Source organism: Mobula hypostoma, chromosome 8 (genome assembly GCF_963921235.1).
Source record: "Mobula hypostoma chromosome 8, sMobHyp1.1, whole genome shotgun sequence".
Taxonomy (NCBI): domain Eukaryota; kingdom Metazoa; phylum Chordata; class Chondrichthyes; order Myliobatiformes; family Myliobatidae; genus Mobula; species Mobula hypostoma.
The window spans coordinates 48,785,731-48,798,427 of NC_086104.1; the positions used below are offsets into that span (position 1 = coordinate 48,785,731).

At 42.1% G+C, this 12,697-nt stretch overlaps 1 protein-coding gene across 2 annotated transcripts in view; it reads right to left on the reverse strand.

Moving 5' to 3' along the window:
• Positions 1-12,697, reverse strand: part of vash2 (vasohibin 2) — a 131,626-nt gene that overhangs the window by 50,188 nt on the left and 68,741 nt on the right. For both annotated transcript variants that reach the window (XM_063055805.1, XM_063055804.1), the window contains one exon: positions 408-789. In XM_063055805.1, the coding sequence (XP_062911875.1) occupies positions 408-789 (382 nt within the window). The remainder of the gene's footprint in view (positions 1-407; positions 790-12,697) is intronic.

The window sequence follows — 12,697 nt, forward strand, 5'->3', positions numbered from 1 at the left end:
TCCTCCTTGTTTATGTTCATCAAAATATTCCCCAGTTATTGTTTGTAAAAACAAAAGCAGTCTACATGAACACAAGACAAGTTGTAGCAGTTAGATTGCACAACATCTACAAGTTTCTAAATATTAATCCACATAATGTGCTCTTTTTCCAAAAAAAACAATCTATGTTGCACGCCCTCTCTGTCTGGACATTGAGCTTACCAAGGACTTAATAAAATTTCATTATTTGGAAAGTAAATGTCTCAACCCAGCTACAATTTTCTGTTTTTTAACCTAGTAAAATTCTTTAAAAAAGTAAACGATACCAGAATAAATAATTAAATAGAGATATAGTGAGTGAGATGCCTCCCACATGATCTTCTATTAACCAAATTCTAAGGAATGGATTACAAGTGTGGTGCACTTACCTTCATTCTCATATCTCGAGCATGCTTCTCCAATTCCTTCCTCACTTCATCTCTGCTCATCTTGCTTGTGTTTAGAACTAAATGCTTCCATTCAATCTGCTGGAAACTGTGTGGGTCATGTGATACAAACAAGCCAATCTTCACCTTTTTCACAGTGTGGAGGTACTTTCTGTAAGACTCCTCAAATTCGAAAAACAAGTCACTGAGTGTTCGAAAAACCAGGGGCTTGTCCATCAAGTCCTCTCTTCTGCTCATACCGAGAGTGCCGTAACGACCATTGTAGTAGACACCAAGTACCACATGGTGAAAGCAATTCCCTGAGAACTGGGTTTTAAAGCTGATTGGAAAGCGTTCTAGGACTGCTAGTCCATTGGTAAAGTATCTAATCATTATGTTAAGGATCAAAATAAATATTTAAAATATATCAGACTGTCACTTATACTAGAGAAAAATCACTAAAATTGTTCAATAGTATGTAATTTACATGATTGTCATGTGTCATTTGGGCAATTGTGATGGAAAGTCTGGTTGAACTTAACAGCTGAGAAAGGAATCGTGATGCAGCAATTTCCTGGCCCTGCTTCAGGAGAAATTGCTTCCCAGCATTCTCTCTCAAAGGTCACACATGTAGAATGACATTTTGGGAATTCCAAGTTTCCAAATTCATTTGAGGATCAACAAAGTGACAGACAAGATATTTGCAAGTTATTAATTGTGTAAAATGTTATGGCAACAGAGAAATGTTGTCTAAATTCAATGAGACTTTAATTTACAGAAAGTTGCTAAGACATCCACTCAAGATCAGAGATTTATATCACTTTTGATTAACTTATTTTAACAAAGGGCATCACCATGAATTTTCTTTTCAACAACAGTTTCGTGGAAACTACTTGCATCATTTTCTATGAAATTTAATTTGAAACCGTGCGACACCAGTAATAAAGTCTACATTCACAGTTCAAAATGCAGATAAAGTAAATGGCATTCAGCCATACCTTTAATGTGCTCATAATTCACCACATAGAGGTATCTGATTTTCAGAATAATTCCTTGGGCACTGCCACACAATACTTTCACCAGCATCTGGCTGCCTCTTTGACTGACATTCAGAGGTTAATTCAAAGACACTTGAACAAAATTAGAGCAAGTTCTTTGCAATTGAAATTCAAAGAATGACCATAGGTTTGATCATAAACAAGAGAAAATCTGCAGATGCTGGAAAGCCAAGCTACACAAAAAATGCTGGCAGAACTCAGCAGGCCAAGCAACATCTACGGAAAAGAGTACAGTTGACGTTTCGGGCTGAGACTTGAAGCAGGACTGAAGGGTCTCGGTCTGAAACGTCGACTGTACTCTTTTCCATAGATGCTGCCCGGCCTGCTGAGTTCCTCCAGTATTTTGTGAGTGTTACCATAGGTTAGACAATCAGTTTGAGTCAGAAGTTAATCCAGGGTTGCTTGGGAGATTATCCATTCACAAAAATACAAACAGTGTTAATGAAAGATCAGTTAGTTCCTTTGCCATCTTCTGTACAATACATTTATTTTACTTAACTTTAATTAGTGTTATGGAAATTAACATGCAAAACCGTGATGCTCAAGAGTTGGAAGGGCAGTTGGTAACTAGGGCACGGTTTCACAAGCTCGCAGTTCCTTTGGACATAGCTCAGAAGAATGATTTTTAAACACAAGAGCCAGCTCCATTCAGTGTCTGTAATTTGGCCTCTTTCAGCTGACTCAGAATCGGTAAACATTTCTTTTTAATGTCTCAGAGTTTCCCATCTATTGACTGAAGTTGCCCCATTGTGCTCCTACATGCCTTAGAGGTCAGACAAAATGCCTGCCAAAATTTCAACATTTCTTCCTCGCTTTGTGCAGCTGAACTATCAGGTCTGATAAGGATCCTGCTGCAATAGCCTGAGGGGGAAAGCTTTCAATTTACTTCAAGTGCCACAATCTTCTGTTAGCCCTGCAATTGTACAGCCACTGTGCACAACAGCAACACTGTCGTTTGGTTTCCCATATCCTTCTCCCTCTCCTGTTTTTATGTTCTCCATTAAAAAAAGTTAATTTTCAGTCAGTTGCCTCTTCCCCCTTATTCTCCTTCTTCAGCTCTACCTCTTCCATATCTCCACTCCTAGTTTCTCAAATCATCCCCCTTTATCCACCTACCTTCTCCCTCACCTGAACTCACCTATCACCTACAAGAGAGAATCTGCAGATGCTGGAAATCCAAGCAACACACACAAAATGCTGGAGGAACTCAGCAGGTTAGGCAGCATCTTTGGGAAAAGAGTACAGTCAACATTTTGGACTGAGACCCTTCGACAGCACTGGAGAAAAAAAGATGAGGAGGGGCCTGCTAAAGGGCCCGAAACTTTTTTCCCCAAAGACGTTGCTTGACCTGCTGAGACTTGCTTAAGTTTTCAGCACCTGCAGAATCTCTCATCTTTCTTATGTTTTGAAGATATGTTTGGACATTTTGGCTTGTCACCATAACATGCAGTCCAATGTATATCACCACTTCCAAGATCCTCATAGGTCATCGTCAAAAGAGAGGTTTAAATTCATATTGCCGTCAGCAAATTAAATTAGCACAGTCAGCTCCAAATTCCTTTGGTCTGCAAATATTCCATAAATGCAAAGAAATACCAGCTATGAACTTCCTGAATTGATGCCACCAGACTTTAAGGGAATAAACAGGGAATGAACTCGAAGGTCCTATTCTTCTTTGGCTGTCCCTCAGGATCAAGAATGATGCCCTTCCACTCTGGCTCTGTGCATTCTAAGATGATTAGATCAACATGGGAGCCACAGATGGGGTAGGAGGTACCTTACAGGAATGGCAGGTGGGTAGTTTGGCAGAGGAAGACTGTCAAAATGGTTATTCCACCATTTTCCACATGGCTTTTGCACGCTCCCAATGAATAAACCCAAGATACTCAACATCATCCTAGATCCATGGCTGTTTTGAGCTGCCGTGGATCACAGTTCTCTTATCTAATTGTCAAACTCTGCTAGCACAATTCGAACATCTTAGGTATCTGCCACTTGCAGAGGATTCAGAAAGATTCTGGAACACAAGGGGGTTCATTCAGAGTGGCCAGATGTTTCCATCTAAGGACCATTGTGAACAGCCGACAAAGGCAAATGCAAATGTCCTAGCCTTTTTCCCAGGCCTTTCTTTCTTACTCCCACTCTTAGCACAAAGAAACCATATCAGAGATCTAGAGATATCTGGGCCAGCAATGGGAACGTTTTGAAAGAGTAAATTGCTCTTTCTATTTACCGAATACAATGTAGGTAGTGATCCTTGGAAGCTAGTCTTCCATTTGGAAAGGTTAATTATACATACAGATTAGGGATATCTATAACACATTATCTACATTTGTATACAATGAACTGAAAGTCTATGAAAGCAAAATGCCAGCCAATGGTTGTAAATCGGCCATGGACACAGAATCCCAGGTTTGGATTTTCTTTCAGATTTCTGCAAAACATGGATAAAAATAAACTCTACTTATTCCTTACATGGTCTATTCTTTATTTAAATTGATACAAGAGTTTAAATTAATGCATACTAATATACAGTGGCATGCAAAAGTTTGGACACCCCGGTCAAAATTTCTGTTACTGTGTATAGTTAAGTGAGTAGAAGATGAACTGATCTCCAAAAGTCATAAAGTAAAAGATGAAACATTCTTTTCAACATTTTAAGCAAGATGAGTGTATTATTTTTGTTTTGTACAATTTTTAGAGTGAAAAAAAAGGAAAGGAGTACTATGCAAAAGTTTGGGCACCCCAAAAGATTTGAGCTCTCAGACAACTTTTCCCAAGGTCTCAGATCTTAATCAGCTTGTTAGGGCTATGGCTTGTTCACAGTCATCGTCAGGAAAGGCCAGGTGATGCAAATTTCAAAGCCTTATAAATACCCTGACTCCTCAAACCTTGTCCCAATAATCAGCAGCCATGGGCTCCTCTAAGCAGCTGCCTCACACTCTAAAAATTAAAATAATCGATGCCCACAAAGCAGGAGAAGATTATAAGAAGATAGCTAAGCGTTTTCAGGTAGCTGTTTCCTCAGTTCGTAACGTAATTAAGAAATGGCAGTTAACAGGAACAGTGGAGGTCAAGTTGAGGTTTGGAAGACCAAGAAAACTTTCCGAGAGAACTGCTCGTAGGATTGCTAGAAAGGCAAATCAAAACCCCCGTTTGGCTGCAAAAGACCTTCAGGAAGATTTAGCAGACTCTGGAGTGGTGGTGCACTGTTCTACTATGCAGCCACACCTGCACAAATATGATCTTCATGGAAGAGTCATCAGAAGAAAACCTTTCCTGCATCCTCACCACAAAATTCAGTGTCAGAAGTTTGGAAAGGAAGATCTAAACAAGCCTGATGCATTTTGGAAACAAGTCCTGTGGACTGATGAAGTTAAAATAGAACATCTTGGCCGCAATGAGCAAAGGTATGTTTGGAGAAAAAAGGGTGCAGAATTTCATGAAAAGAACACCTCTCCAACTGTTAAGCATGGGGGTGGATTGATCATGCTTTGGGCTTGTGTTGTAGCCAGTGGCACGGGGAACATTTCACTGGTAGAGGGAAGAATGAATTCAATTAAATACCAGCAAATTCTGGAAGCAAACATCACACTGTTTGTAAAAAAGCCGAAGATGAAAAGAGGATGGCTTCTACAACAGGATAATGATCCAAAACACACTTCAAAATCCACAATGAGACTACCTCAAGAGGCGCAAGCTGGAGGTTTTGCCATGGCCCTCACAGTCCCCCGACCTAAACGTCATCGAAAATCTGTGGATAGACCTCAAAAGACCAGTGCATGCAAGACGGCCCAAGAATCTCACAGAACTAGAAGCCTTTTGCAAGGAAGAATGGATGAAAATCCCCCAAACAAGAATTGAAAGACTCTTAGCTGGCTACAGAAAGTGTTTACAAGCTGTGATACTTGCCAAAGGGGGTGTTACTAAGTACTGACCATGCAGGGTGCCCAAACTTTTGCTTCGGGCCCTTTTCCTTTTTTGTTATTTTGAAACTGTAAAAGATAGAATTAAAATAGTAATCTTGCTTAAAATATTAAAGAAATGTGTCATCTTTAACTTTATGCCTTTTGGAAATCAGTTCATCTTTTACTCGCTTAGCTATTCACAGTAACAGAAATTTTGACTGGGGTGCCCAAACTTTTGCATGCCACCATACAATTATTTTGCAAGTAAGTTAATAATTGAGGTTACACGCAATTTTCATTTAGGTTATTTTCTTTAAATCATAAAGGAAGATAATTGTTTCTTCTCCTTCACTCTTTCTAGACAATGTATTGATCAATCTCTGCTGAGAGTACAATTGTGAAAATGATAGCCATAGACAGCTCAGAGAGATTTATAACTGTTACACTTAAGATGCCAAGTTATCAAGAAGGTCTCGTACTAAAAGCTTGGAGAGACATTCAGGTAGCCATTTTCTTTTATATACATTCAGCAATTCTGACCCAAAGGATGTACAGAAATAATCTAAGATTATTATCCTTATGCCAGCCCCAATCTCAACTTCAATTGAAGAGGTTCCACACGGTAGGCTTATTCAGAAAGTTAGAAGGCATGGGATCCAGGGAAGTTTGGCCAGGTGGATTCAGAATTGGCTTGCCTGCAGAAGGCAGAGGGTGGTGGTGGAGGGAGTATATTCAGACTGGAGGATTGTGACTAGTGATGTCCCACAAGGATCTGTTCTGGGACCTCTACTTTTCGTGATTTTTATTAACAACCTGGATGTGGGGGTAGAAGGGTGGGTTGGCAAGTTTGCAGACGACACAAAGGTTGGTGGTGTTGTAGATAGTGTAGAGGATTGTCAAAGATTGCAGAGAGACATTGATAGGATGCAGAAGTGGGCTGAGAAGTGGCAGATGGAGTTCAACCCGGAGAAGTGTGAGGTGGTACACTTTGGAAGGACAAACTCCAAGGCAGAGTACAAAGTAAATGGCAGGATACTTGGTAGTGTGGAGGAGCAGAGGGATCTCGAGGTACATGTCCACAGATCCCTGAAAGTTGCCTCACAGATGGATAGGGTAGTTAAGAAATCTTATGGGGTGTTAGCTTTCATAAGTCGAGGAATAGAGTTTAAGAGTCGCGATGTAATGATGCAGCTCTATAAAATTCTGGTTAGGCCACACTTGGAGTACTGTGTCCAGTTCTGGTCGCCTCACTATAGGAAGAATGTGGAAGCATTGGAAAAGGTACAGAGGAGATTTACCAGGATGCTGCCTGGTTTAGAAAGTACGCATTATGATCAGAGATTAAGGGAGCTAGGGCTTTACTCTTTGGAGAGAAGGAGGATGAGAGGAGACATGATAGAGGTGTACAAGATAATAAGAGGAATAGATAGAGTGGATAGCCAGCGCCTCTTCCCCAGGGCACCACTGCTCAATACAAGAGGACATGGCTTTAAGGTAAGGGGTGGGAAGTTCAAGGGGGATATTAGAGGAAGGTTTTTTACTCAGAGAGTGGTTGGTGCATGGAATGCACTGCCTGAGTCAGTGGTGGAGGCAGATACACTAGTGAAGTTTAAGAGACTACTAGACAGGTATATGGAGGAATCTAAGGTGGGGGCTTATATGGGAGGCAGGGTTTGAGGGTCGGCACAACATTGTGGGCCGAAGGGCCTGTACTGTGCTGTACTGTTCTATGTTCTATGTTTTAGAACAGATATCAGAAAAGATATTGTTTCACTCCTGCTAATCTAATTTCTCCAGTGAGGTGTTTGGTCTTGAGTTGCAGATGGTGGGGACAAATTCCACTTTAGATCAGCTGCCACGAACACATATCTGACAGAGTTTCCAGGCACTCTTTGGGTTCAAGCCATTGTTGCTGGAACTCTCTGCCAACACAGGCATAGGAAATGTGCAAACTGAGATCCAATATTTGCCCAGTAAATGCATGAAAAGAGTATTGCAAATTTCACCTTATTTCAGCTCTAGTCCAGAGCGCATATTGAAAGATTTATTATCAACAAGAGATTCTGCAGATGCTGGAAATCCAGAGCAACACATACAAAATACTGGAGGAGCTCAGCAGATCAGGTAGCATCCACGGAGAGGAATAAACAGTGTGACATTTCAGGCCGAGACACTTTATCAGGACTGGAAAGGGGAAGGTGCCAGAATAAAAAGGTTGGGGGGAGGAAGGAAGACAAGCATGAAGATGATAGGTGAAGCTAGGTGAGTTGGGGGGCGGGGTGAAATAAGAAGCTGGGAAGCGGCAAGTGGAAAAGACAAAGGGCTGGAGAAGAAGGAATCTGATAGAATAGGAGAGTGGACCATGGGAGAAAGATAAGGAGGAGGGGCACCGGGGGAGTTGACAAGCAGGTGAAGAGAAGAGCTAAGAGGCCAGAGTGGGGAATTGAAGACCAGGGAAGGAACAGGGGAAAATATGCACTGGAAGTTGAAGAAATCGATGTTCATGCCATCAGGTTGGAGGCAACACAGACAGTATACGAGGTGTTGCTCTTCCATCTGAGAGTGGCCTCTTTCTGGCAGAACAGAAGGCTGTGGACCGACATGTCATAACAGGAATGGGGTCAGAATTAAAACGGTAGGCTACTGGGATATTCTGCTTTTGGCAGATGGAGCGGAGGTGCTCACAAAGTGGTCCCCCAATTTACCCCGGGTCTCACCAGTGCAGAAGAGGCCACATCAGGACCACTTGATACAGCAGACAACCCCAACGGATGTGCCGGTGAAGTGGTGCCTCACCTGGAAGGCCTATTTGCGGCCTTGAATGGAGGTGAGGAAGGAGGTGAATGAACAGGTGTAGCACTTCTGTTGCTGGCAGGGGTAGTGCCTGGAGGAAGATTAGGGAGGGATAAATGGACAAGAGAATCATGGAGGGAGCAATCACTGCAGAAAGCGGAGAGTCGGAGGGGGCAGATGTGTTTGGTAGTAGGGTGGCATTGAAGGTGGTGGAAGTTGTGGAGAATGTGTTGGATGGATGCAGAGGCTCATGGGCATAAGGTGAGGACAAGAGGAATGGTGGAGATGCGGGTGAGGGCAGCACCAATGGTGGAGATGCGGGTGAGGGCAGCACCAATGGTGGAGATGCGAGTGAGGGCAGCACCAATGGTGGAGATGCGGGTGAGGGCAGCACCAATGATGGAGCAATAGGAAACACCATTCTTTGAAGAAGGACGACATCTCTGATGTCCTGGAATGGAAAGCCTCATCTTGAGAACAGATGTGGCGAGCACAAAGGAAATGAGAAAAGGGAATGGCATTTTTACAAGAGGCAGGGTGGAAAGATATATTGTCAGGATATCTGTGGGAATCAATCGGTTTATAAAAGATATTAGTAGAGAGTTTGTCTCCAGAGATAGAGACAGTGAGATCAAGGAAGGGGAGAGATATGTCTGAAATGGACCAAGTGAATTTAAGGGAAGGGTGGAAGATGGATGCAAAGTTGGTGAATTTGATGAGCTCGCATGGGTGCATGAAGCAGCACCAATGAGGTCATCGATGTAGTGCCGGAAGAGTTGGGGAGCATTACCAGGGAAGGCTTGGAACATGCAGCCAATGAAACAGCAGGCACAGCTAGGGCCCATGGCTACATCTTGAGTTTGGAGAAAATGGAAGGAGCCAAAAAGAGAAATTGTTGAGGGTGAGGGTCAGTTCTGCCAGAAGAAGCTGGGTAGTGGTTGGAGGGGAAATGGTTGGATCTGTTGTCAAGAAAGAATCTGAGAGCTTTAAGGCCTTCCTGATGGGGAAAAAGAAGTGTAGAGGGACTGGACATCCATGGTGAAAATGAGATGATCAGGGCTAGGGAACAGAAGGTTGCTGAGGAGATTGAGAGCGGTATTTTCGCAGATGTAGGTGAGAAGGGTTATTCAATGGAGTCGAGGTATGCGGACACGAGTTTAATGGGACAGGCACAGGCAGAAACAATGGGCCTACCTAGTCAGCCAGGTTTGTGGATCTTGGGATCTTTGTGATTTATCATTCACAGTGCCCCCTGCTCCCACTGCTGAGCCCCAGCCTTTGGGGGTGAAGGGCAGAAACAACCTAACTGCAACTCACAGTTTTCCACAGACATGGAAAATAGCATGCTAGCTTTTACTACAGCTCACACCTTCCTCCTCAGTCAATACTCTCCAGATACACCCTGCCAAACCTCAGAGCTGTTACAGAATATCCCATCACCCACTGCTGGGGAAATTCCAACCATTGTGCAAACACCGTCAAAAAGAGAGCCAATTTATGTTTGAAAATTAATATTTCAAGAATGCAGGTGATCATTCAATGGAGTTTGGTGCATCGTTTACTTAGATTGGAGAGAAGGTTTATTGTTTTAACGGATGTTATTAGTAATACGCATACTGACACCATTGAGAGAAATTGTGGTGGGGTACAGTGTAACTGCTGATGGCCACGTGCTCACATAATTACCATGTATCAGCTTGATTGCCTTCAAATGGTATTTAGCACTCACTGTATTAACCATCCAGCTCAGTAGGTTCATTGTCAGTTTTTAGTGACGTTTCCCACTTTGTTCCACCCCAGTGGCCACTTAAATAATGCTTGGCTCAAGAAAATAGAGCACTGATTGTGAAGAGATAATTATGCACTGTGTGAGCAAGTATGTGCTGTAAAACACAATTGCACCTCAGCAAAATGAGAAGTCCCTGGAATGAACAGCAGTTCATGACTTAGCTTTTCTCCAAACATGGTTGCATGAAGCTGAAAGTGAAATTTCACATACCCTGTATTATGCATCTATGGAAATGCATGGGATGGGTCTGTGCATCTCATCTGAGGGACATTAAATCAGAGGGAACATCATCCATGCTGGAAATCAGAAGGGCTCGAAATATCTAGGCCAGGTAGCAGCTGTGGGAAAACAGTTAACATCTGAAACTGAATATTTTTCATCAAGAATCTAATAAAATGGAACTGAGGAAGCATCTTCAATCTGATAGATTAGCTTGATTTCTCTTGCCACACATGCTGCCTGACCAGCTGAGTATTTCCGGAGGAAGAAAAGGTTTTGTATTAAATTGGATTATTATATCACAAAAGCCACAAGTGCTACACTATTGATGAATCCACTCTTCAAATCAGAATACAGTTACTGTGGCAGACAATTTGTTCTCAACAAAGCCTCATAAAAAACAACTAGATCATTTGTTCTGGCAACACAGGCAGGGACTTGGCCACCAGGAAAGCACCCCTGCTTTTCTTTGAAACCATGTCAATGGTGTCTTTAACATCCAGAGAGGAAAAGCAAGGTCTTTGTTTCAAAAACTTAAGTGAATTGAAAAGAGCAGGACAGATGAGGAACTATTTGGAGAGCTAGACAAAAAGAACCAGACAATGCCTTGAATCATTTAAAGGCATGTGGAATGTAAACTATGAGAAAAAAAAGACAATCCTTTCCATTCTGACATATCTTAATGTTACCTTCTGAGTCTTGCTCAATATTTGTATTTTATATTTTCATATTATGAAACCCCTGCTCCATATATAATTGCAAGGTTTTTAAAGGAATATTTCAGGATGTTGAGTAATTGTATTTGGTCAAATATAACAATGGAACATTATTATGAAATCTGTGCAAAGTGGTGATTTAAGAGCACTATGGGTGCCTTGAGCTTGTCATTTCTTAAAAAGGAAGCTATAATTTAAGTTATAAATACAAGCTGCTCTCCAAAAAGGATGAAAATTTCCTCTGAAGGGTTGAACGGAGCCTTATTTATGTCAGGCTAACTGAAGGTGTTGTAGTGAGCCCAGAGAGACTGCGGCAGTTCATACATAAACCAGGCCCTTCACTCACTCACTCACACGCACCCTTGTGTTCAGCCGTGACATCAGCTGGTATCATTAGAGAACAGCTTCATCTAGATTGATTGCATTAGTTCAAAGCATTGGAGGGGAGGGAATTTGTAATTTTGGCCCTTAACCAATCTCTACTGCACCTGTGGCACTAGCTCTAGGGCATAAACATGCAGCCCAGACATTTTTTAGTGTCTGGCCTCATTAATGAAGAACTGCAGGAAGCGAATGAGCATTCCATGACAGTTCTGAAAGGAAGAAAGCTGACCTGTTTCCATATATCATATGGGCCTGTTTTGGTGGGTGGCTCTGAAATGGGTCGGAGGAAAAGACTGGTGAAAGCCGGCAACGGACCACAAGAGAAAATCTGCAGATGCTGGAAATCCAAGTAACACACACACACAAAGTGCGGGAGGAACTCAGCAGGCCAGGTCTATGGAAAAGAGTACAGCCAATGTTTCGGGCCAAGACCCTCCAGCAGGACTGTGTGCTAACAGAGCACAAGAGTCTTGTGCGTCAGTGGGTATAGTAGCACAGTGATTAAGTACTGGACAAGCAGCCAGAGGCCAGGACCACTGATCTAATGACATGCATTTGGATCCCACCAGGATGTTAGAGAATTTAAATTTGAGTAATCAAAATAAACCTGAAATTTTATACGCTCAGTAGCCACTTTACTAGGTACCTCCTAGGCCACCGAGTGTATATTTGTGGTCATCTGCTGCTGTGGCCCATCCAATTCAAACTTCAACTTGTCCATTCACCACTGTTGTAAGATATGGTTATTTGAATTACTGTCACCTTCCTGTCAGCTTGAACCAGTCTGGCCATTCTCCTCTGACCTCTATCATTAACAAAGTGTTTTCTTCAAGAGAACTGCTGCTCACTAGATTTTTTTTTTGTTTTTCACACCATTCTCTGTAAACTTTAGATTCTGTTGTGCATGAGAATCCCAGGAGATCAGGTGTTTCTGAGATACTCAAACCACCCTGTCTGGCAACAATAATCATTCCACAGTCAGTCGCTGAGATCACCATTTCTTCTGCATTCTCATGTTTGGTCTGAACAACAACTGAATCTCTTGACCATGTCTGCAAGAGTCGCTGCCACATGCTGATTAGATATTTGCATTAATGAGGTGTACAGGTTTACCTAATAAAAGTGGCCATGGAATATATATTAAAAAGTGCTTTTCTCAGTAATATAAACATGAAGCCACCAGATTATCATAAAACCTTAGTGATAATTAAGATTTTTTAGTGTGCATTCCTAATTCAATCTTTACTCTAGATCAACCCTTTTAACAGCCTCTTAGTTCAGGGCCAACTAAGGATGCATAATTAATGCTGGCATTGCCAGTAGCTTACACATCTTGTAAGTGAACAAGCACCAGGAGGTGGGGGATGTTGGAAGTAACCCACACAGTCACAGGAAGAACATACAAATTCCATACTTCCTGGTTCGA